At 41.6% G+C, this 27,535-nt stretch overlaps 1 protein-coding gene across 1 annotated transcript in view; it reads right to left on the bottom strand.

The window, feature by feature from the left end:
• Nucleotides 1–1,288: 1,288 nt before the first annotated feature.
• Nucleotides 1,289–27,535, bottom strand: part of SH2D4B (SH2 domain containing 4B) — a 100,892-nt gene continuing 74,645 nt past the window's right edge. The window contains exons 7-8 of the mRNA XM_069981858.1: nucleotides 2,514–2,734; nucleotides 1,289–1,560 (exon numbers count right to left, since the gene is read on the bottom strand). Of these exons, the coding sequence (XP_069837959.1) occupies nucleotides 1,468–1,560; nucleotides 2,514–2,734 (314 nt within the window). The 3' untranslated portion in view covers nucleotides 1,289–1,467. The remainder of the gene's footprint in view (nucleotides 1,561–2,513; nucleotides 2,735–27,535) is intronic.

A 27,535-nucleotide genomic window follows, 5' to 3' on the forward strand; every position in this document is an offset into this window, starting at 1 on the left:
TGCTCCAGCGTGGGGGCACTTTATTGGGGGGACCGGGGAGGAGGTGGCTGAAATAAAAGACGTCCACTTACCTTCCCAGTTCCAGTGGCGGGTCCCGCATCACTGCGCTCCGGTGCCCGGTTCCCGGCCGCTTCCGGGTGTCTGACGCGGGCCCGAGACGTGACGTCTCAGGTCCGCTCAGCCACTCAGTGAAGGAGGCGGGATCCGTTTGAAGTCCGCTCAGATCCCGCCTCCTTCACTAAGTGGCTGAGCGTCTCGGGCGGCATCAGACACCCGGAAGCGGCCGGGAAACGGGGACCGGAGCGCCGTGATGCGGGACCCGCCGCTGGAACCGGGGAGGTAAGTGGACGTCTTTTATTTCAGCCACCTCCTCCCCGGTCCCCCAAAAAAGTGCCCCCACACTGGAGCACCCCTTTAAGGAACATTCCTGGGATCCGATTTTATTATTTCTTTTGCTCTAAGAACTTCACAGGGTAAAATCTAGGGCCGGGCTTCTATTTTGTGTGCTACTAATTGATTGAAAACATGTGTAACCATATACTAGCATGTGAAGGCTAACTATGGGTATCTATGACTAACAGTTATCTAACAGCAGTTTGAGCCCTAAATTGCAACTGACAGATTGTTTTTAAAAAGAACAGAATAATCCTGCATTCCCAAATCCCTCATGATATTTGATTTATCTGGATACACTTGGGTTCTATGCTTCTGAACCTTTAAGGGGTTATGGCTTTTTTCCCCCTACAAACAAATCTGTGGCCTAAATTTAAGCCACATCACAACATACAGTAATATTCACATAAACAACTTAATGAAACCTGATAGGATACTGATGTATATTAAATTAAGATTAGTAAATAGTTAGGTGTATTTAATCCTTTGCAATCAATTCCTTTTTTAATTAAATAAGTTACTGAAAAAAATATCAAAGTGGTGGCACTTGCAAAGTATGTCTTTGAAAACTTAGAATAATTTAAAATTTATAAGTTTCAATATACGATTGACGTCATTCTTAGAAGCTTGCTTCTTACTTCTTACTCTCTGAGTTCTCCTCCATCTTTAGATAACTAACGCATAAATATGAATGGAATACATTTAATTTCAGATATTTCTCACTAGCCTATAAATGACAAATTCACACATTCTTATCCATAGTGCATGACATAAAATCCTGTTAAATAATGGATACACATAAAACAAGAACAAAGTAGAGACAGACCAAATAGGGAAATATTTTTAATGTAGAGCATTTGAACATCTGCCTTCAAAGTGTTCCTCATACCTCTGCAGTAAATAAAAAGGTCATCATATTAAAAGCATACAAATAAAACTAAGCAACTAGATCTTCAAATCTGAAGTCATTGACACTCTCCAAAAAGTGAAAAAGGTCCGTATTTTTTCAATTGTTAGGGGAATTGAAATAATAATCATCATTCATTAACTGTAAAACCATTAGTGCCACCAGCCTCATTCAAATAATATACTGAAGTCAGGTGGGGATTGTGCTTGTCCGCATGGTATCCCCAGAATCTCTCCTCCTGTGCTTGTTATGACTTCCTCCTGCCAATGGGTAAACATTTATAGGTGTTAGTTACAAAATAAAAGCATAAATACTAGTAACCACTAGAAATGAGTGAACCTCAAATACCCCCCAGGTTCGTCTGAATCTGAGTGTGCAGCCGGTGGAAGTTTTGATGTGCTAAAACTTTCTATATGCAAACTTAAAGAGATTTTCCTGGCAAAATCAACTTTTCCGCTATTCACAGGACAGGAGAAAAGTAAGAGATCGCAGGTGTCCAACCTCTATACCCCCTGCCAATCTCTTTATTGGCCCCCGGCTTCTGTGTTATGAATAGAGCTGCTCTTACGGCAAGTGACTCATGGCTCTAATCATTCCTACGGAGGTGTTATAAAAATGTTACTAAAATGGAGGGAAAAGTGCCTTAAGCTAAAAATATTGTAGTTATAGCATATTATACAGTATATCATTACTGATCCACAGTTAACATCTGGATTCAATGTTTCTTCAAAATTCAGAAAAATACCTTATGAAAAACAACCCTAACAGGTCATGTTTATAGATTATTGCACACAAAAAACATGTTTTAATTCTTGATTTAATGAATCTTATGAAATGTCAAGGTTCCTTCAGACACATTTGCAATATGCAGCAAGTTATTTTATAGACCTTGTATGGGACTTTAAAAGTTGCTTATGGTTTATCCTCTAGGGCACAGGTCAAAATGTTGCCCTCCCGCTAGTTGTAAAACTTCATTTCCCATCATGCCTGGACAGCCAAAGCTTTGGGCTTAGCAGTCCAGGCATGATGGGAATTGTAGTTTTGCAACAGCCAGAGGGCTGCAAGTTTGACGCCCCTGCTCTAGGACATCAAGTAATTGATTTACTACTAAAGCTCAGGAATTTGCCAAACCAAAGCATCTATGAATGTTAGCATTACTGGATGTCTTTTCTCAGATTTCTATTTGAAATGCTTTCAAAATACATTATTTTACCTTGTGAAAATCAATGAGATCAGTCAGTGTTGCATGTCTGTTTGGGTCAACACCAAGAAAGCTGTAGTAATCTCCTGAAGCATCGACTAGAAAATGTTTGAAGCCAGTCTGATGACGATAAGACAACGCATAGCCCCAGATTTTCTCACTAACACGAACAAGGAAGGAGCCCTCAGGCATATTCATCAGCAATTTTTCTGCCGACTCGCGGCTTATGATTCCTGTTCATAAAAAGAATTAGACACAAACATATCATAATAATACAAAATTATTACCTGAGTTCCATTAAGAAGATGCACTTTAAAACTTCAAGAGTGACAGAGAGAGGAAAGTGTGGGAATTCAAATTGATAAAAAACATTCTAGTCATTAACACATGGACTAAACCTGGCACCTGGATTTATGACCCACTACATGGACACACTCCACAGATAAGACTTAACTGACCAAGAATCTTGGACCTCTAAATAAGCTTTAATTTACAACAAGTCCTTTTTATTGCCCTGGCTTATCTATGAGATGTATATACCCCCTATACCAGCCCCCCTTATTCACAGATTTCTCTCCTTTCTTGCTTGTAATATCCCTAAAATGTTGTGCTGTTTCTGTAAGTCATTCATTTGTGAACTTGTCTGACGAAGGGATCTTTTGAATCCCGAAAGCTCACAATTCTAAAAAAAAAATTGCTGGCCAATAAAGGTATCACTTCTAAAATACTTTGATCACAAGTATCTCCCACAATATAGTCATAATATAAGACTTATGTCATTGCCTAAAACTACATTTTTTTTTTTGCTGGGATGTAAGTGTCTCATACATGGCAGGGAAAGGGTAAAGCTTCATGTACTTTGCACAAAACTAGTCCTCTGTCAGCCATACATCCTAATTTTGTCAAACAGAAATATGTAGCCGCATCCCTTCAGAATTACCACAATGCTCAGCAGGGTTCACACCAGCTTTAAAATCTTTTTATTTTTATTTTGGGTGCTTCTGTACCAGGTTCTGTTAAAAAAGACAAAAAAGTGCAGTATGCCGTGTTATATAATACCAGATACCACTAAGGAAATGTGACAGAACCTAATAAAATCAATGGGGCCCATTGGATACCATTCATTTTAAGCACATGACAGATCCGCCAGCATGGTGGTTGCATTGAATGCTGAGGTCCTGGGTTCCCTCCAAAAACAACATCCACAAGGACTTTGTATGTTCTCATACATGTAAATTATAGAGTTTAGATTGTGATCCCTAATAGGGACTGGTTTGGGTGATGCCAAGATAAGTAAAGCTCTGTGGAATATGTTAGTGCAATATAACTAAAGGAATAATTTTAAAATAGCAGAACAATAGAAAATGCAAGGGTTAACCTAGCCTTACTCATATTAAGGTTTATGTGCACCTTAATATTAGTTACCAATATAACACAAATCATAAATACAATACCCATAGTATTCTTTGAAATCCTTATATACAGTGATAAAACACAAAGGTACAGTAGGGGCATACATTGACATCTGCCATTGTACAGACAGCATTCTTTTAGGTAATCTTACATATTAAAGTGAAATTTTGGAGAGGATCTTTTAAAACAGTGCTTCTCAATTCCAGTCCTCAGGCCTCACCAACAGGTCATGTTTTGAGGATTTCCCATACAAAGAACTCCTGTGCTAATACCTGATGCACTGAGTATAATTATATCACCTGTGAAATACTAAGGAAATCCTCAAAACATGACCTGTTGGTGAGGCCTGAGGACTGGAATTGAGAAGCACTGTTAAAAAAAAAAAAAAAAATCTCCTAGTACTTGGAACAGAAAATGTGGTCAGTTGACAAATGCATTATTCATTGTTACACCTGTTGATGTAACAGAAGAGATAAAGAATACATTGGTCACAGATGTGTTTGGGGCCTAGAAAAGACTTGTTTCACATAGAACGCCTGTTGTCTGTCATTTGAGACTTTGTCTGCAATAAAGTGTTTTAAAGAGTTATAAATAAAGGAAGTTTGTCTTGAAAAATACTTGGTGAGCAGATTGGAGCACAAATTACAGTTTTATTAAATAGTCACTGCCTATTTATCACAGTGCTATTGCATTTCAAAAAAACATATGCACATATAGAAACATAAGCTAAATATAATAGACCTTTAGGCCCCGTTGCCACTGAGCAAAGCTAGCGGAATTCCGCGACGGAATTGTCCGCCGCGGAATGCCGTTAGCCTCCCGCTCATAATGGGAGTCTATGGGAGGCGCGCGCTCCTGCTCTGTACGCGCTGAAGAATGAACATGTTCATTCTTCAGCGCGGACAGGGCAGGAGCGCGCGCCTCCCATAGAGTCCCATTATGAGCGGGAGGCTAACGGCATTCCGCGGCGGACAATTCCGTCGCGGAATTCCGCTAGCTTTGCTCAGTGGGAACGGGGCCTTAGACAGTTTAAGCCATTTAAAACATACTAATTCCAAGTGAAATACTGAGGAAATTCTCAAAACATGACCTGTTGGTGGGTCTTGAGGACTGAAGTTGAGAAACACTGTCTTAGATAATCATAATCAGGCATGGTAAAACACAACATGTTAATTTTTATTTAGAATCCATATACTGGATGTCCTAATGCACATTAGAGTGTTAATAGATCAGCATATATCAAGCAAGTAGACATGATACTATGATAAACCATATTACTGTTACTGCCAGTAGTCATGGCTACCTCAGGAACTAACATTATGCTGGAACAACTTTGCTGGCACTGTTCATTGGGGAGCAGTCTCCTGGAAATGTTTATAATTTGGCTGATTTTGGCTGATTTTGCTAGAAAAATGTAACTTTCAACTGCACCAAGGGAGCAGATTGTGAAGATGTCCATTTTTCATCTAAAAGTTTTTTTTCTATCATATTTTGCAGTGTCTGTCAGAAAAGAAACCCATTTAGATGCTTAAAAGCCACTGATGTTGAATCAGAACACTTTTTGTGTCTTGGGCCTTCCTATTCATCCCAGGTCAGGGCTTTGTGTAGCCCATCTAAATTTCTTCCCACCAAACTCTTTATATTATGGGGGAATTTCAGCATCAGTTCATCAGTAAAATCCTGCTGGCAATAGATTTAACAGTTTTATTGCAAGGCACCCAAAAATTCAGCACCCTACCAGCTGCCCCCGCATTGTGAAATCTGTGTTAGCCCCAAGCTAGCCTAAATTTTATCTATGATTATATTTTCCAGGTGCTTTTGTCCTACCACCGTACAGCATGCCCTTACAGCTTTTTCTAAAGTGTGGTGTAAACCTGCCAAAAAGTCAATGAAAGTTTCCCCACCACCATTTCTTTATATACAACACTTTGGGCACAGGGACAGAGTCATGCTGGAACAGGATGGAGTATGTCACAAACAGTTGGAAGCATACTACTATCTAAATTGTCTTTGTGTGCTGTAACATTAATATTATATAGAGGTCCTAGGCCAAACCCTGAAAAACAGCCCCTTAACCAGTATTCTTGTTTAGTTTAGGTTAAGCACTATGCATTCTGTTTAATGAAGATTCATCCATCAGACTGTCAAAATATGATTCAAAGGACATGTTTCCATTCTTTTACTCTATTCCAGCAGCTGCTTGGCATGATTACACAATCCAGTCTTTATCACTCATCCTACTCATCAGGTTACACGGTCTACTTTTTCAGTATAACTATTACCCATACTACTACCAATGTTTGCCTATAGAGATTTTGTGGCTCTATGTTCTTTTCTATTTCCTTGTAATGCTTTGCAATAGGTGTAGCTGAAACACCTCAACTTAATATTTGGTAGGGTGTCCATAAGCCATTTACTGTATGCCAAACACTTTTTAGAGTTGCTAACTTGCTAAGGACTCATCTAATGCATTGTGGGTTTTTTTTGTTAGTTTGTTTCGTTTTTTTTTTTTTTTTTTTCAGTTCCGCTGGTTGGTACTATGTGGGGCTAAAGTTTAACTCACTATAAGGCTATGTTCACACAACGTATATTTTCATTAAAGTTACCTGGCCTCCTATACATGACACACCCACACTCCACACTGCCCCAATACATAGCTCAAATTGACAACTATGGCCGTTATTCCGGTCTCAAAATCAATTGGGACAAGTCAGTCTTCATGCCCCTGTTACAGCGCACTTGGCCAACGCACATCTGCAACCTGAGGGTGGTGGACCAATTCCGGTATCTGGGTATTAACATATACAGAGACCACACACTGGACTTGGCAGGGAACATATTGCCTCTTGTCCCATATATTAGAGATAAATTTAAGATCTGGAGCACGCTCCCCTTAAATGTTCCCGGACGTATTAATTTGGTTAAACTAATCATTCTCCCCAAATGTTTATATGCCTTGCAACATTCCCCAGTGCCTGTTCCTAAGACTTTCTTCAGGTCTGTCTCCTCCCTACTTCCCTCCTTTATTTGGGGCTCCACCCGCTCTAAGTTGAAACTCACTACCCTTCAGCGCCCTAAAGACGAGGCGGGCTATGCACTACCAGATTTGCACATATACTATCTCGCTGGGCAATTAAAGCACTTAGGGCCCTGGCTGTCCACTGAAGAGTTGCCACTTAGTGAATTCTTCCTCGCTCACTACCTGGGATGGTCCGCCCTCCGCCCATTACTGGAATCCGACTATGGCCCGACGAAATTATTGCTCCCCGCCCACAAACTAGCCAGGCAGGTGTGGCGTGCTGCCCTCCATATCCATAAGTTTCAGGACATCATGTCCGACCTCCCACTGTGGGAAAACCCAGCACTGCCCCACCTGACTACGGCATTAGACCCTGAGTTCTGGAAAGCCCACGGGGTACTGACGGTTGGCCAATTGTACAGTCAGAACATATTTAAATCATTCGAACTACGGGAGGAGTATAACATGCCTAGAGGCTTTTTCTTTAAGTTTCTACAGATCCGTCATACCTTAGCAAGTCAGTTCCCTAGCCCCATAAAACCTGTTTCTGACTACCCCCTGATTGGAGTCCTTAGGACCCAAGGCCCGAAGGGTCTGGTATCTATTCTCTATACTCACCTCCTGACGTATAAGACAGCCGATGCGCCCCTCAGAGCGGAGACCTATTGGAGGTCATGTATCCCTTCCATGTCTGCGGAGGACTGGCAGGAGGTGATGGCCTCACACCGTTCGGTTTCCCCGGCAGCCAACCACAAAATCATCCAATTGTACATTACCCATCACAGTTATCTCACGCCCACACTGCTTTTCCGCATGGGACGCATGGACACAGATGAGTGCCATAGATGCCATATGCCCCGCGCAGATTTTTGGCATCTCATATGGGCCTGCCCATACCTTGCTTCATACTGGCAAGATGTCACTTCTACACTTTCAGAGATTCTGACCAGGCCCTTACAAACGGATCCTCTTATTTGCCTGTTTGGAGTTCTAGATGAGGAGGCCTGGAACCCCTATGAGCGCACCTTTCTTAGAGAGGTACTGTTCCTGGCCCGCAAAGGGACCGCCCTAAGGTGGATGGACCCCCGCCCCCCCACACTCTCTCAATGGAAGAAAATCGTTAACGGTATTCTCCCCTTTTCTAAAATTGTATACAAAAACCGTGGTTGCCCTAAGAAATACGATAAGGTGTGGGGTCCCTGGTGCGAACACCCATTGACAAAAGTGTTAATTGTGCTGTTGTGTTCACTATGTTATATTCTGATTTTACCACTGCATAATGCTGATTCTTCTATGACTTATGCTGAAGATTGTACGGTTTCCTATTTTTGTTGTACAGCGTGTGCAGAGCCCCTGCGAGGGCTGATACGATATCCTCGTATTCTCTTTGCATAAATATATGTTCGTTCATTGTTCTCTGCACATATTCAATAAAACGAATTTAAAAAAAAAAAAAGTTACCTGGCCTCTATGAAATCCTGTCTGGAGCGTATACACATAGCATACGCTCCGGCTGGAATCTCTCGCGACGACGTAGAAAACTGACATGTCAGTTTTTTGTGGCCGCTATTCCGTGAATAGCGGGCGCAGAAAACCCTGTCAGTGTACACTATAGAGTGAGCGGTTCTGGCCGCACGCTCCATAGTGTGCAGTGGGGAGTTGTGATGCGGGCACGCACGGGTGTGCCCGCATTAGAACTCTGCGGCGCTAAAGATCATCCGGCCAGGGAAGATCTTTAATAAGACCAGTCGTTCCGTGACCCGGACGGGTCATGAAACGGCTAGTCTCATACTAAGTGTAAACATAGCCTAACTGTTAGGGGATCACTCTGTTACAGTGACAGGTTCTCTAAACACCTTATAACATCATAATTAGTTCAGTACTTGCTTCTGCTGCTGCCAAAAGAGATTTATTGTCAATAGTACAATGTAAGGAGAGATTGTCTTACATGATTGTATCACCTCAATCAGTTCTCTGCACAAAAAGTCACCACAGACAGAGGCGTCACTGAGTGAATATATAAATAACATATGCCACCTTCGACACTAAATCACTATAGTAGAATGGCCATCTTTCTAATGTCAAGGCCAGTCCTGTTATATCACATTTCCTTAAAAGTGAAGAGAAGCTAAAGAAATTACTAGCAGTGTGACAGGCTATAAATGGTTTGATCTACAGTTTCCTTAACCAAGTGTCAGGGAATAATGTTTTAAAGCACATGTGCCAGTTTGCAGAAATTGTGATTATTAAAGCACATCAACTCCATAGTTGTGGTTATTGCAAAGTGGAATATATTAGAGCACTATTAAACATATTAATGCCACTATGAAACTGAAAGGATTATACAGTACATGGAAAAACGGATTCAAAAAACTTGATATAATGATATCCCTAAATGGAGTTAAATGGCTATCATGATCATTCAGATCTTTGCTCCTAGTACACAAATTAAGTGATAAATATTTAGAATCCCAAAGGAAATGCAATTAGAAAAATACAATCAACAGAATTGTTGATTAATCGTCTTTGCTTCAATTAAATCATTGTGAAAGTAGAGCATATGTACACAGATCCTAGAGAGGTATTTCCCACATATCTAGCATGCCCAAAGGCCTTAGGGGTTAGCCCATAAATTATTTCCATTTTATAAATAATCTTTGTTAAGGTTTAAAAGCAATGTGTAGAGCATAGCGTACATCAAGCTTATAACACCTAAAAGCAAATATAATCTTCATAGCCTTAGCACAAAGAAAATAAACAGAACACAGCACAAGACAGGAAGCAGCATAGTATTATGCAGTCATTGCATGTTTACATTTCAAGGAGATGAGAGAGGGAGAGAGGGATTTGGAATACAGATAAATCTCCATATCAGAATCGTAATAGAAAACATTAAAGGACATGGAGGAATCTTAGCTGTTATCAGTTATTGCAGTAAGTTACAAAACACAATTTATTTAGCCCAAGTTTGTTAGAATTTAGTTATATTACCCAGTTTTCTGGTCACAAACTGGCCGCAAACTGTTCCCTAGTGCAATAATACAGAACTACGTTTTGGAGGTTAATTATATATTTATAATTAACGTATATTTATAATATATTTATATAATTTTTTTTTTCTCAGATCCTTTTTTTTCCTTCAAATTAGAAGGCATCTGTAGGTCTAAGAAGAGTAAAGCCATTGTAGGTGACCATTTCAAAAAACATAGACAACAATGTTTATTATCTGGAAGCACTGCATGGTCTTCCAGAAGGGGGCAAATGTTAGAGCACTTCCAGTGGACATGGTAAAAAAATTGCAAGCTGATGAACTGATTTGTTACAACAAGATTTTACTGGCAACTGGAAAACTGGGCAGCTATATTTTTAAAGAGATAATCTTGAGAAGTATCTATCACCTAACAATCAGATAATCCCTTTATTTAGAAAGGTTGTTACCAAAGAGTTAAAAAGCAAATTTGCTGTTAAAAAGCAAACTGTGGAAAAAATTATAATAGGCAGCTGGAGTATCTACAATAACCCAAATGTTCATAATTTGTCTATTATCCTGGTTAAAACTAGAGTAAAAAGATGTTCTTAAACCCCTGAATTTTTGTAGGCTGGAATACCTCCTTGCTCCTTCTCCCATCCCATTACTTGCTTGATTGACAGTCAGCTGGAAGTTAAACACCAAGCAAAATCAGGAATAGGAGGGGGAGTGAAGAGGTAAAGTTAACATATTATTTATTTGATTTAGTGAATAGTGAAAATATAATTGAATTGTGTTTAGGTTCTAATTGACAGCTATATATACAGTATATATCATATATCATTGCATCCAGTGCATCCATATAAAATCATTTTTTAACAAATCCAACCATTACCCTGAAAGTCAATGCTCCAGTGGTAAGGCTTAGAGGCCTCAATAGACAATGACAAGTTCCTAGACAGCAGACTTCAACTTCTACACTTTAACTGTAACAATCGCCTATCTTGGGTCCTAACTGTGGCCCCGAATACCGAAATATTCTGAGGATCTACAGCAGAACTAAACCTTATGACAAACACACAACTGAAAGAAAAAAATACAATGTATTTATAAAGACTTGCAGGTAACAAGAATAGTAACTCACCATTAGATGACAGAAACTGAAGATGATGGAATGGTTTATGGCACATATGTGACCCTAGCTAGCTGTCCATGACCTTTTCCCTGAACTTTAACTTAACAGCAGACCAACTAAGCCTTAATGTCCCTGTTTCCCTTTTGAAACTAGAATAGAGGTTATACACCATGAAGATATAACGCCCACTCTGATGCATATAACAGCTTAGCTATATGTATATGACAGTGTTAAATAGTAAAAAATAAATAAATAAAAATTAATAAGTAATGTTCATAAGGAAGACAGAGACAACTTTTAGGCTGGGTTCACACACAGTATATTTCAGGCAGTATTTGGTCCTCATGTCAGGTCCTCATAGCAACCAAAACCAGGAGTGGATTGAAAACACAGAAAGGCTATGTTCACATAATGTTAACCCTTAGACGACCCAGGGCGTATAGTTACGCCATGGAAGTCTGTCCCCAGACGACCTAGGGCGTAACTGTACGCCCTGGGTGTTTCTCCGGCTATGAAGCGTGCTCCGGAGCGGAGCGCGCTTCATAGCAGGTGGGGGCCGGCTGCAATCAGCAGCCGGGACCTCACCGGTAATGACACACTGCAGCGATCGCTGTCATTTACTCCTTAAATGCCGCGACCGCGGCGTTTAAGTGTAAGTGACAGGAGGAGTCCCCTGTCACTCACCAATCGGGACCCCCGCAGTGTGACTGCAGGGGTCCCGATCGGTAAAACGGACTTCCGGAGGTCTCTAACCTGCCTCCCTGCGGTCCGATCGGCGATCTGCTGCACTAAGCCTGCACAGGCAGGCTCAATGAGCAGATCGCCGATAACACTGATCAATGCTATGCCTATGGCATAGCAATGGTCAGTGTAAAAATCAAAGTACTGAATGTAAGGGGCGGAGCCTGACCGGGGATGGAGTAAGCCGCACGCCGCGTGAGATCCCGCATACAGCCGCATCATACATGCTCCTGCGGGCTGGAGGACGGCGGCACCCACACACCCCACGTACCGGAGGGCAGAGGACGCGGCGGGGACCAGATATGGCCGGCGGGACATCCAAAAAGAGCACCCGGGAGCCCAGGGACATGGCGGCACCATCCCACAGAGGCCTCCAAGATGGCGCCGGCTCCACTGTGCCGCGGTCCGGCGGGGCGCCCATACAGCAGGCTGCAGGCAAGCTGGTGGTGTGTGCCGGGGACCAGCTAGGGGAGCAGGGGGGCAGCCCAGACACCAGCCAGAACCGGAGCCCGCATTCCCCGGACACAATCCTGCCCGCTCAATCCTCACTGGGGCCTGCCATTATTGGGCAGCAGAGCCATGAGGCCCAGATTCAAAGGGAGGAGGAGGAGGACGACGACCTGCCTGAGCCCACACTGAGGGAGGTATTTCGAGCGGTAATGAAAGGCAACATGGCCATTGCCTCCCTACAACAGCAAGTAGACTCTATCCAGGAAGAACTATCCTTTATGCGCCAAAATGTGCAAAAAGTCAATGAGAGAATGGCTGCTGCTGAGGGCAGAATCAGTGATTTGGAGGACAAGCTAGGCCCTGTTGCTAGAGATACTCGCAGACATGATCAGCAAATTTCTGCTCTCCTCCTAAAAGCAGATGATCTGGAAAATAGAGACGCATGTGCGCATTGTGGGCTTCCCAGAAAAAGCAGAAGGCCCTAATCCCACCGGTTTCTTTGAATCCTGGATTAAGGATGCTATAGGAGAGGGGACGCTGTCACCTTTGTATGCTATAGAAAGAGCCCACCAAGTCCCTGCTCGCCCATTGCCACCTGGGGCCCAGCCGCGCTCGGTTCTGGCGAAACTGCTACACTACAAAGACAGAGACGCTATCCTGCAGGCTGCACGCCAAAATCCTGATATTACCTACAACGGTTGTCGTGTTTCCTTCTACCCGGATTACTCAGCAGAAATTCAAAAGAAGCGGGCACGCTTTACGGAAATCAAACGCAGGCTACGCCAACTTCATTTTCCCTATGCCATGTTGTACCCAGCCAAATTGCGCGTTGTCGCTATGGGAGACACGCATTTCTTCACTGAAGCGCGTGATGCTGACCGCTGGCTTGAAGCCCATCAACACCAGATTCGGCAGGGGGCCAACCCCTGATGTGTTTCACGTCCCTTTGCTTTCCTCCGTGGCGTGTGGAAAGTTTCTCCCTCCGCTGTGGAGAATATATTTTTCATTTTGGTGCCTTTTGTCCTCGGCCCGCAGTTGCACCTTGTATCCTGATTGAAGCGGGGTGGCCCGAAGAAGATGCAAGCTTTTCACCTACACTCGGTAGTGTGGAGAACTGGTGGCCCCCACTGTCCACACGTAGTGGACAATTGTCCCTGTTTCTGTTTTTTGTTCTTATTTCTGTTTCTCTTTTTTCTACTTGTTTTTTTCTGGTTGCTGGGTCTATCAGGCCCTGTGTTTCTTGGCAACTCCCACACACTATACATGTACTCTCTACCCTCCGATATTTTTCATTGTACTACGTACTGTGCATTGATCTGTTCATATTTGCAAATGTATTTCTTCCTGTTCCCTTATGGCGAATGGCATTAGAGTGGTCTCCTGGAACATAAGAGGTCTGGGTGAGGCTGATAAGCGTTATGCACTGTTTGATAGACTACGTACTTTCCACCCCCTCATCTTGTGTCTGCAGGAGACCCACCTTACTAAAGACACAGCTCATCTGTTACACAGGTCATGGATAGGCTGGAGCTTTCATTCTTACTATTCACAGTATTCCCGGGGGGTGAGCATACTGGTCCATAAAAATATACCATTTGTTTGTTTAAAGGTTAAAGTAGACCCTCACGGTCAGTTCATTTGTTTGTATTGCTCCATTTATGCTACTAAGTGGGTACTGTGTACACTCTATATACCTCCACCTTACAATAGCTCAGTCTTGAAAACAATTTTGAGTTTTGGTGCAGCACACCCGGATGCCTCACTGCTCCTCATAGGTGATTTCAATTCTGTTGTGGATGGCACCCTTGATGTCTGTAGTCGCATCGACCTCCAATGCGCGCCTGACCCCTTTGGGTGCGCTCTTACCTGAGGTAGCTCTCTTTGATCTTTGGAGGGCACGACACCCGGGTGTGCGCACCTACTCCTGTTACTCGGCCACGCACAATAGTCTGTCTCGTATTGACCTTGCCCTTGGGGATGCTCGGATGCTGTCCTTGGTGATAGAGGTAGAATATTTGCCGCGGTCACTCTCTGACCACTCCCCCCTGAGCCTCCTCCTGGAACACCCTGGAGTGTGGCGCCCCACAGTGCGCCTTAATCCGCATTGGCTCTCTATCCTCGAGACGCCTGGTATTCAAATGGCAGCGGAAGAATTCTTTAGTCATAATGCTGGTACTGCCACTCCGCAGATCGAGTGGGATGCCATGAAGGCGTATTTAAGAGGATATTTTATACAAACAATTACCCGAACTAAGCGAGCAAGAGGCCGTCTACGGTCGGCTCTCCAGGACTCCTTTTTACAGGCGGAGGAGAATTACATTGCAGGTAATTCTGCTGTTACCTCAGCTAGACTTAGAGAGGCCCAACAGGTACTTACAGATTTTGACCTTGAATCCGCCGCCCATAAGAGAAACTCTGCTAAGAACATGTTTTTTGTAGAAGGCGAGCGTACTGGACATCTATTATCTGTTATCACGAGTGCTCAAAAAAGTTCGACCTTCCTCACCTACATACAGAATAATGAGGGAGCCCTGGTGACCTCTACCCCTGACATCTTACAAGTCTTTTATTCTTATTATTCCAATCTTTATAGCTCTAAATTGGAGGCCACTCCCAATCATATCAGGGATTTCCTGTCTTCTGTCTCTCTCCCGGTCCTAACTACTGATGTGCGGGAAACATTGGAGACCCCACTGACCTTAGAAGAGCTAGAGGCTGCGGCCTCCTCTATCACCAACAACAGGGCACCGGGGATAGATGGGTTGCCGGGAGAATAATTTAAAAAGGTGGGAGAGGTGCTGTTGCCCAAGCTGTTGGAGGTGTGGCAGGCCTCTGTGGAATCAGACTCCCTTCCGGAGTCCATGGGGGAAGCAATAATTATAGTCCTACCCAAGCCTGGGAGAGATGTAACCTTGCCGGGTTCCTATAGACCCATCTCTCTGTTATCTACAGATATCAAGATAGTGGCCAAGGCCATAGCCAACAGACTCTCCCTCTACATGAGTGCTCTAGTTCATCCTAACCAAACGGGCTTTATTCCAGCCAGGTCCACTGCCATGAATATTAGACGGTTGTATGTTAATCTCCAGTTGCCCTCGGAGGATTCGGGGGGAGGGCGGTGTGCTCACTCGACGCTGTCAAAGCTTTTGACAGTGTCGAATGGGCCTTTCTATGGGCGGTGCTGGACAAGATGGGGTTTGGGCCACACTTTATTTCTTGGATTCGGCTGCTATATTCCTCAACCTGTGCACGTGTGAAAATAAATGGTGGCCTATCTGCCAGATTTGTGTCCCCTGATTCGCGGGTGTCCCCTGTTGCCGTTGCTTTTTGCGTTAGCCATAGAGCCGCTGGCATCCCTGATACGTGGCCATCCGGGTGTGTGTGGTTTTAAGAGGGGTCCCCAAGAGGAGAAAATAGCGTTATACGCAGATGACTTATTGTTATATCTAAATGACACTGATGCATCTCTGGCTACAGCTATCATGCTTATTGATGACTTTGGCAGATTTTCGGGATTGTCTATTGGTTGGGACAAGTCGGTGCTGCTGCCACTGGATGTTGATGTGGCACACATGCCTGTCCTCCCCTTCCCTCTCAAGATTGTCACGGAATTTAAATACCTTGGCATTATCATCTCTAAGGATATTAAAGCCTATGAGAGATTGAACCTCACACCGATTCTTTCCAAATTTCAGGCCAAAATGGGGGTGTGGCGTAAGCTCCCTTTATCAGTGGTGGGACGCTCTAATCTGATAAAAATGGTATGGATGCCCCAATTACTATATGTATTGCATAATTCCCCGATATGGATTCCTCTCTGTTACTTTCACAAAATACACAGCTTATTCAGAGACCTCATTTGGGGTTCCCAGCGCCCTCGTATAAAGCTAGAAACTTTGCAGAGAGCTAAGACAACAGGGGGTTGGCGGTGCCTAATGCCATGATTTATTTCTTAGCCTCTCAGCTGCAACATCTTAGGGGGTGGGAGACAGACACGTTAATGGACCCTACTTTTCAATTATTACAGGCCCACTTTGGAACGGGGCAGTTATTTGAGGTCCTGGAGGCTAAACGTTTCTCGACGGCTGCTACAGGCCTCCCTACACTTCAGCTTTATCATAGAGTCTGGTGGAAGGTTAGAGACATGTATGGGTTGTCCAGATGCTCTGCATACACCTCTATATGGGATACCCCCTGGTTGAGTGAGCTATTTTTCTTGGAAGGGTTTACACCATGGCGGGCACTTGGTCTTAGACGAGTGGAGCAGTTATATATTAATGGTCAGCTGAAAAGTTTCCAGCGGCTGTGTGAAGAATTCCCCATCCATAGGACACATTTTTACAAATACCTTCAGTTACACCATGCGTGTGATAGTGAGGGGGACATTTTGTCCCGGGAGCGGGTAATTATTCCGCCTATTCATATAGTGGGTGCTTCTACTTCCACATCTGGTCTCATTTCCTTGCTATATATCCATTTACACGACAAATTTTTAGAAAAACACCCGTTGACTATAAAGGAGAAGTGGGAGGCTGACTTGGGTCCCCTGGAGGATGAGTTATGGAAGGAAATTTTGGAGATGACCCCCAGTTGTCCGTGGGGGAGCAGCACCGACTGTCCCATTTGTACCTATTACACCGTGTCTACAGAACTCCGGAGTTCTTATTTAGAGTGGGACTTCGTCCCGATGCCCTGTGTCCTCGGTGCCGGAGAGACAAGGGAGGGATCCTGCACATGTTCTGGCGGTGCCCAAAATTAACGAGGTATTGGCAGGAGGTTGCTTCAATTATCCACAAAGTCTATTCTGTTCACCTTGAACAGTCTCCCTTAGTTTGCATTTTAGGCTACGTAGAGGACATAGCCTTATCTAATCCTGGTAAAGTAGCTGTTGCTAGGATCTTGTATATGGCTAGAAAGCTGATAGCTCAATCCTGGCTTGACCAGGATCCTCCGACGAGTACTGTCTTTGTAGCTAAAGTCAACTGGCTCATTGCCAATGATAAATATGCCTATGAAAAGCGGGAGGCGATGAAAAAGTTTGAGAAGATCTGGGCCCCTTGGCTGGATACCCCCGTATGGCACCGCCGTCACTTACTAGAGGCAGGCTCTCTCCCTCACCGGCCACCTAATCATATATCTAGGAGTTTTCTGTTTGTAATGAAAGATATAGAACCTATCTACTGGTTTACTTTCTATACTGCTGCGTATCTCTTCTCTTTTGAAGGGTTGCCCCTTTGAACTAGGTTGGTTGTTGCCAATTTGTTATGTATCTTTTTTTATTTTCTGTTCTGTTTTGTTCTGCGCAGGGTTTGGCTACTGTACTAGCATCCCTGCAGTTATGTGTACTTTAAAAAATGCAAAATCTTTAATAAAAACTATTTGATCAAAAAAAAAAGTACTGAATGTAAAGGTCCCCCAAAGGGACTTCAAATGTGTAAAAAAAAAAAAGTTAAAAACACTAACACACTACCCCAAACCCCTCCCCCAATAAAAGTTGAAATCACCCCCCTTTCCCAATATATAAATAAAACATATAAAAATAAATAAACAAATAAACATATAATATACCGTAGCGTGCATAATTGTCCAATCTATTAAAATATAACAAGCGTCATTGCGAACGGAAAACGGCGTACACGAAAAGAGGGAAAAAAGTGCGCGGATTACCGATTTTATGTTACATTATATATAAAAAAAATTAATAAAAAGTGGTCAAAACGTCCGATCTTCACAAATATGTTATTAATAAAAACTAGAGATCATGGCGGAAAAAAATGATGCCCCATACAGCCCCGTAGGTGAAAAAATAAAACTGTTATAAGCGTCACAAAAGGCCCATTTTATTTATAATTAATTGCCAAAAAAAAAGGATTTCATTTAAAAAAATATATAACATTAGGGAATCTGTGTAAACCTGCATATGGTTGTGTTCGGGCTGACCTATAGAATAATTATATAATGTGGATTTTACCATATAGTGCATTACGTAGACACAGGAACCCCCCAAACGTTACCATATTGCATTCTTTTTTACGATTTCACCAATTTATATCTTCATAAATAATATATTTAGAATTCCATCATACATGTTATGGTAAAATGAAAGACACCATTACAAAGTACAACTATTCCTGTAAAAAACAAGCCCTTACATGGCTTGTAGATAGAAAACTGAAAGTGCTAGAGCTCTTAGAAGGGGAGGAGGGAAAAACGAAAACACTAAGATCAAAATTTGCGAGGTCCACTGGGTCATTTTGGGCCTGGTCCTCAAAGGGTTAAAACTGAGTGGATGGCCGCCATATAACAGTAAATAACGGCCATTATTTCAATACAACAGCCGTTGTTTTAAAATAACAGCAAATATTTGCTATAAAATTATGGCCATCCACTCAACTACAACATTGTGTGAACAGAGCCTTTCTGTGTTTTTAATCCACTCCTGGTTTTGGTTGCTATGAGGACCTGACATGAGGATCAAATACTGCCTGAAATATACTGTGTGTGAACCCAGCCTTATGCTTTTTGTATACATTGTCCACTCCTTCCAATCCTAATACACATTTTAATTATAATTTTAATAAAAACCCTACAAGGATGCAGGGATGTTCTATACCCTTCAGCCTGGATTGTATTAGAGAACTGATACCAATAAAGGTCCCTAATACAACCGCTACATTAGCTTTAGGCCTGATCATCTATTGACTAACAAATATTTACAACATATATAAGAACGGTTGTGTTAATTTTACAAGTAAAAAGGGTCCTATAATTCTAGTTTGATGTTTAACCATGGGAAAATATATTATGTATAACAATTAATATACTACACTAAGCAGAACAAAATTTGCATCTATTTAATAATCCTTTGCTTCATTACACAGCTCTTTACTAAATGTAAGAACAATCATTAGCCTAACACATCAGCATTTTAGTCCATGCTCTTCTATACACATCACCACTGATCAAGTTCTTCATATAGGACATTACATAGTAAACCTTAAGATATGATGTTAAAGATCATGCCTTAAATAAACTGTCTCTTTAAGAAAATAATAATTTTACCATATCTTACATTATATATAGATAATAATGTACCTTTATTTTTTACCTTTAATTGGGATATTACTTTAATCTCTCAAGTGCTACTGCAAACTTTATACCCCCCCCCCATTACCGTAGTAATAAGGACAGAGGTGTTATTAGGAACAGCTTATTGTTGATAGCTCATTGCTAAAACTACTGATAACCACTCGGCTATAAAATCAGTGATAGATAGATAGATAGATAGATAGATAGATAGATAGATAGATAGATAGATAGATAGTGTATATATACTGTATACATAGTGCTATGTATAAATGTGTCAACTATAGCTATAAATATACAAGCCAGACCACTGCTTTTAAAGTAAAGTGTTGGTCTGTAACCTAGACATCGAGATGTCAACAATAGGGGAATTTTCAAAAATATTTAACATAATGAGCCCTACAAAAATAAATAATGTTAGCTGAGAATACCTCTTTAAGACTATAATAGTAGAGCATAAGAATCTTACAGAATTACATTTTTGTAGTGATTTTTGATACCTAAAAATAAACTAACAAATAGGCTGTATAGCCAGTGAGCACTAGTTACACTGCAAAGTGGATTATAGTTTATTACATTAAGAGCTCAATTCTTTCTTATCTCAAATACCTTGGAAAATTAATGGTTTCTATAGGGAATGCCTATTAGCTATTACTTGGCAGATATCATGTTGTTTTACATGCTTTTTATTGCAAACCTTGACTGAGGCTGACCTGATCTTAACCTACATCTTCCAGCTGTATTACTAAATATGGCCCCTGCTGCAGTAAACATGGCTCTTTAATGAGCCAGATGACCAAACAAATAGATACTGCACTCATAGTCAGAGGCGCAGCGGGTTTGCCATTTCCCAGATGAATAAACAGTGCAGGTTTTAATGGAATGCTCACTTTCTCTCTCTGAATGTATGCTTTCCCCAAGGACCACAAACACATCAATTTTGCATGCACCAATTACCGCATACTATTTAAAATCTTAATGGCAAAATATAGAACAGGATAATCTCAAAATTATAAACCAAATTTATTAGGTTCAGTAGTTTAGTTACAGTCATTTTATATCACTTTTTTTTTTTTATGTCATCTCTTCCTAAACTTAAAGCCCTTGGGTGCCAATGTAAAATCTGTTAGAGAGTCCAGGGTTTCCAACGTGACAGACAGGCTTTTGGGCCCCTTCAGGAAAAACATTCTGGGTGCAGCTCTAACTTCTAAAATGCCTATAGTTATATTCCTGCTTTTACAGAATTGCATTTTAAAAATAAACTTTAATGTAAGTACATTTTAACTCTTAAACACTTTAGTCTTTTAGACAGTTGTTTAGTAACTCTAGGATAATGGCACCCACTATATGATCAACTAAGCCCTAACTTTTAAAGAGTTCTGGACCTGCCAGATTCCTTCTCAACCAGACATTAGAGGGGCACAACTGTACCAACTTTTCTTACATATCAATAATCAGGAGTAAGAGGGCTTCCTGGCCCCCTCCGGCATGCTGGCTACTGACAGTAGTGGTTAGAAAGCTGAAAACAGCAGAGCTGGCTCCCACCTGCCGTTTGAGAACAGAGCTCAGCAAAGCAACTAACCATCGTAATTTCTGAATTAATGTAACCAACACAGCTCACACCGTTACTGTTACACTGTTTACAAGCACAAATGTTAACATAAAAATTAGCCGTCTCAGGTGTTGTTGATTTGCTTACCACTTCCAGCAACCACAAAAAGACCAGAGCAAGCCATCAATATTAGCGCCTCGCAACTGTTACGCTGAAAAAAAAAAAAAAAAACTAAACAAAATACTAAAAATGAACAAGATAAGGATATAAATCCTCCATCCCTACACTCATTCCTCAATACTAACAATCTATATCTACAATACATACCCAAATTTTTTTAATTAGTACTAACCATAATATATTAACTAACAATGTACACTAGTATATATAACACACTACTATAAATGCCTGCCTGGCTAAGCTTATTGCCCTGCAGTCTCTCAACTTCCAGTTAGTGGTGCCAAAGCCATCGTGTGCCGGAGTGCCAAGTCGCCATTTCTTTGCCAACAAGGCTTTTCTATCTCTGTACGCACACTGGCAGAAGAAGGTTTCTCCATGGACATCATACGGAGACCTCATGGTCTTCTTCCACCACCTTGTCCGATCATCACGCCAAAACACACCCTGTACTGACGCTGTGAAGATGGTGAGGAAATTTTTTACCCACTTCAGCCACTCATACATGGCATCCAACAAAATCGTGGAGTGCAACAACATTAGCTTATCTGCCATGTGCTAACGCACCGGAGTTCGTCCCTTCACATGTTGGATCGGCTGTACAAACAAAGATCACAAAGGAAGACGAGTCTACCATGTAAAATGGGCCCGGAGGGGTGGTTTGACCCACACAAACACAGTACTGCAAGGCTACAGTGCAAACCAGTGCAAACCAGTGCAGAGACAACATCAGCCAGCATCAGCTGCCGGGCACTTGCCTGTGTTTCTTTAAGAAAAGTCTTAATAAAAATATTTGCCCACCATAAGTATATCCATTTTTTAAAAATGACAAGTGATGTTCCCTCTTTACACCCCCAATGATACGATAATCCACTATGAAATACACATTCACACTGACATCCTGCCCGTGGGCCCACGCCCATGTGACAATTGGTATAATGCCACGCCAGCACCCAGTGACTTGGTATAATGCACAACCAGATAATTGGTATAGGGCCCAGCCAGCACCCAGTGACTTGATATAATGCACAACCAGATAATTGGTATAGGGCCCAGCCAGCACCCAGTGACTTGATATAATGCACACCCAGATAATTGGTATAATGCAAAGCCAGCACCCAGAGAATTGGTATAATGCACACCCAGATAATTTGTATAATGCACAGCCAGCACCCAGAGAATTGGTATATTGCCAAACCAGCACCCAGTGACTTGGTATAATGCACACCCAGAGAATTTGTATAATGTCATGCCAGCAACCTGTGACTTGGTGTAATGCACACCTAAAGAATTGGTATAATGCCCAGCCAGCACCCAGTGACTTGGTATAACGCACACCCAGAGAATTGGTATAATGCCCAGCCAGCCATAATGACCACCTCCTGCCGCCTCCACCTCAAAACATTTCCCGAATTTGCTCTTTTATCAACTTTGACTTTACAAAACTGCTGGTCCATTCTCTCATTATCTCCCGCTTGGACTTCTGTAACAACCTCCTCTCTGGCCTTCCATGTAACACCCTTGCTGCCTTCCAATCTATCCTTAAAGGGGTAGTGCACCAAAAAATGTTTTCTTTCAAATCAACTGCTGCCATGAAGTGCCAGAGATTTGTAATTTACTTCTATTAAAAAATCTCAAGCCTTCCAGTACTTATCAGCTGCTGTATGCCCAGCAGGAAGTGGTATTATTTCCAGTCTGGAGAGCAGGAGAGGTTTTCTATGGGGATTTGCTCCTTCTCTGGACAGTTCCTGACATGGACAGAGGAGGCAACAGAGAGCACTGTGTCAGACAGGAAAGAAAACACCACTTCCTTCTGGACACACAGCAGTTGATAAGTACTGGAAGGCTTGAGATTTTTTAATAGAAGTAAATTACAAATCTCTGGCACTTCATGGCAGCATTTGATTTGAAAGAAAAACATTTTTTGTGCACTACCCCTTTAACACTGCTGCATGACTAATCTACCTTTCCTCTCGTTCGGCCTCTAGCCTCTGGAGATCACTTCACTGTCTCCCCATTGCCCAACAAATTCATTTAAAATTGTTGACTATAACATACAAGGCCATCCACAACCTGTCCCCTCCATACATCTCCGATTTTTCCCGAGCCTCCCCCACTTTGGAGCTTTCTACCCTGACACATCCGTCTTTCATCCACAATAAATACCTGAAAACCCATCTCTTTAGACTAGGCTACAACCTATAATAATTCTACAGTACATCACACTTTGACTGGCTGCCCTTTACCTTCTGTCTTACTCCCCATTACCTTGTAAAATTTAAGCCAAGGTGGGAAGGATCCTTTATCCCTATGTACCAGTCTGCCATTTATCTTATTGATGTAACATGTTTTGATTTTGTAATTTTTCGTTTGTCCAAAATATGAGGTGGTTTACATAGGCAACATACAAATACAGACTGTTTGTCTATATTGGGCTCTCTAGTAAGATAGAGGCTTAAGGTGGATGGATACAATATGAAAAAACAGCAGCAACCAGGTAATCCATATGTCCTCTAGCTGTTTAACAGATGCAAAATATTTTACTTGTAGTAATGTACAAATCTCTGCGGCATCTGCAGTGGTTGAAAAAGCCATAAAGACGTCAAATCCAGAATCTCTATTGGGTCCAATAAACCAGCACAAATGTCAGGAAATTAAACATAAATGGATTTTCTTCCCCTGAAGATGCCTAAGAAAATGATTTATGTCATTGCACTATTCAAAAGGCAATGAAATCAGCCTACTGCACTGCAAGTGCCATGCTAATATTACCTTCATTGTATTCTTAATGACAAAGAAATCAAATTAGATGCAATCTAAGACCATGTATAAGACCAGCAATACCTGGCGGAAATAGGCACTTAATTATTAATGCTCAGATTATTATTTGCCCATCTAGACCTTTCATAATATACCCATATACCATACATGAATAACATTACATTTAACTTTTGGATAACACAGTAAAGGTGTAGTGTAGAACAGTAAATGTAAAATAATGTTAAGACTGTATCTGCAAAGTATCAAATGTGATGTCTGCACTGATATAAATGTCAATTTCAGCAGTTTTCTTATGACCTTTTGTCAGAATTAGCCATTAGCTTTCTTACAGATTGAGTGTTTGATAGATAGATATATATATATATATATATATATATATATATATATATATATTTATTTATTTTTTCTATTCATCAAAAAGCAAATGGAACCTAAACGCTCTTCTGATATATCGTGGATAAACATAACGGAATTGAAGTGCTCTATAGTGCACTGAAACAATAAAAAAAATGTGGTTGTGAATGAATGAGGACATAGCTTTTAAGCTCCTTTGGGCTCAAAGATTTTTGTTTCTGTAAATCAGACATGTTTTATCTTCAGCATATAGGCTGGAAAATTCTACCAATGCATACATCTTGTGTGCAAGCAACAAAACATATGCCAAAAGAGAGTCCATAATGATGCAGGCAAGTTCTCAAATACAGGTACAGTAGCTAAAGGCACTGCCTTTATAATAGTGGAAAACCACATGGTTGAAGAATGTTGTAGCCAGATGTTACTTTAAATGGTTGGATGTAAAGGAATCATGTTCTAGAGCAGGAGGAGCTGAGGAGGTTTATTTATAGTTTATAGGAAATTATTCAGTAAAACATGTATTTTATTCATTTACATCCATGATCTTTCTGTGGTTAACAGTCAACTGGGCAGTCATATTAAGTGATTGACTCTGAATAAAGAACTGGCTGTCAATCACTGATAAGACTGAATATTGCACTCTCAGGGTGTGTTCATAGTATTTATATCAATCTTTCGGTCAGTATTTTTGGCTTAAAAAAAAAGAAGCTGTGCAAACCTTTCTATTATATTTTTTCCTCTCAGCTTACATTACTGATTTTGGTAGCAAAATTGTCTATATGAGCATTAAGAAAAACTGGTGGACATTTTATAAGGAGTCTACAGTCATGGCCAAAAATTTTGAGAATGACACAAATATTATATTTTCACATGATCTGCTGCCGTCTGGTTTTTATGTGTGTTTGTCAGCTGTTTTTATCACATACAGAAATATAATTGCAATCATATTATGAGTAACAAAAGCTTATATTGACAGTTAGAATGAGTGAATGCAGCAAGTCAATATTTGCAGTGTTGACCCTTCTTCTTCAGGACCTCTGCAATTCTCCCTGGCATGTTCTCAATCAACTTCTGGACCAAATCCTGACTGATAGCAGTCCATTCTTGCATAATCAATGCTTGCATTTTGTCAGAATTTGTTGGTTTTTGTTTGTCCACCCGTCTCTTGATGATTGACCACAAGTTTTAAATAGGATTAAGATCTGGGGAGTTTCCAGGCCATGGACCTAACATCTCTATGTTTTGTTCCCTGAGCAATTTAGTTATCACCTTTGTTTTATAGCAAGGTGCTCCATCATGCTGGAAAAGGCATTGTTGATCACCAAACAGCTCTTGGACGGTTGGGAGAAGTTGCTCTTGGAGGACATTCTGGTACCATTCTTTATTCATGGCTGTGTTTTTTGAGGCAAAACTGTGAGAGAGTCGATTCCCTTGGCTGAGAAGGAACCCCACACATGAATGGTTTCAGGATGCTTTACAGTTGACATGAGACAAGAATGGTGGTGGTAGTGCTCACCTCATCTCCTCCGAATAAGCTGTTTTCCAGATGTCTTAAACAATCGGAAAGGGGATTCATCAGAGAAAATGACTTTACCCCAGTCCTCAGCAGTCCACTCCCTGTACCTTTTGCAGAATATCAGTCTCTCCCTGATGTTTTTTCTGGAGAAAAGAGGCTTCTTTGCTGCCCTCCTTGGGACCAGGCCTTGCTCCAAGAATCTCTGCCTCACACCTGCATGCTGCCATTCCTGAGCAAGCTCTGCACTGCTGGTAGCCCAATCCCACAGCTGAAACACTTTTAAGAGATGGTCCTAGCGCTTGCTGGTCTTTCTTTGGTGCCCTGGAGCCTTTTTGGCAACAATGGAACCTCTCTCCTTGAAGTTCTTGATGATGCGATAGATTGTTGACTGAGGTGCAATCTTTCTAGCTGCAATACTCTTCCCTGTTAGGCCATTTTTGTGCAGTGCAATGATGACTGCGCGTGCTTCTTTAGAGATAACCATGGTTAACAGAAGAGAAACAATGATGCCAAGCACCAGCCACCTTTTAAAGTATCCAGTGGTGTCATTCTTACTTAATCATGACAGATTGATCTCCAGCCCTGTCCTCATCAACACCCACACGTATGTTAATGGAGCAATCACTGAAACAACGTTAGCTGGTTCTTTTAGGGCAGGGCTGCAATGATGTTGAAATGTGTTTTGAGGGATAAAGTTCATTTTCTGGGCAAATATTGACTTTGCAAGTAATTGCTGTTAAGCTGATCAATCTTTATAACATTCTGGAGTATATGCAAATTGCCATTTTTAAATTTGTATCATTCTCAAAACTTATGGCCATGACTGTACTGTGTGTGACTCTTCTAATGAGGATTGGTGTATATTTTGTTTCAATATCTTGTGACTGATTTATTATACTGTGGCACTGCCATAGTTAATGTATCTAAGCAAAAAGGTGCAAATGATAAATTGGGTGTTATCCTGGATTATGCAAACATTTCGGTGAATACTCAAAATAGGCAAATACTCAAAACAGGCCAAAATAGGCAACAGGCTAAAAATAGGCACAAAGCATTGATGGACAATGAAAAACAAAGTGTTGAGGAGATTTATCAAACATGGTGTAAAGTGAAACTGGCTCAGTTGCCCCTAGCAACCAATTAGATGCCACCTTTCATTCCTTACAGACTCTTTGGACAATGAAAGGTAGAATCTGATTGGTTGCTAGGGGCAACTGAGCCAGTTTCACTTTACACCATGTTTGATAAATCTCCCCCTGTGAGTCTTATTGGCTGCAAAATTACATCACTTTTTTGTATGTTTTAGCCATTTCCCAGGTATTGCCAGCAAGTGACATTGACATACAGTGCCTAAGGGTCCTATTTCACAGGCCGATGGGGGCCCGATTAATAACATAAACGAGCACCGATCTGCTAGATCGGTGCTTGTTTACTGGGCCTATTACATGGCCCGATAATCGTTTAGCGAGGGCTGCAGGGACATCATTACCTTGTTTAAACACAATACTTTACCCAAACATGATGCAGGGCTCCTCCTGAGCTCCTTCTTCCTCCCGGTCCTGCGCGCAGCAGCAGCTTCGGTGAGGCCTGTCTAAGCTGACAGCGCGTGGGACCGGGAGGAAGAAGGAGAGCAGGAGAAGACCTGCAACATGCTTAGGTAAAGCATAGTGCTTGTCAATGGCCGATGGTCGATGCTCGATGATTTTAGGTTTGAACCTAAATAAATGATCAGCCAATGACACGATCATCGGCTGTTCGTTGTCTCTATTCCACGGAGTGATAATCGGCTAGGAGCTGATTATAAACAGACAACCGGACATAAAGGAAATAAAGGAAAGAAGT

The sequence above is a fragment of the Dendropsophus ebraccatus genome, chromosome 8, assembly GCF_027789765.1.
Source record: "Dendropsophus ebraccatus isolate aDenEbr1 chromosome 8, aDenEbr1.pat, whole genome shotgun sequence".
Classification (NCBI taxonomy): Eukaryota; Metazoa; Chordata; class Amphibia; order Anura; family Hylidae; genus Dendropsophus; species Dendropsophus ebraccatus.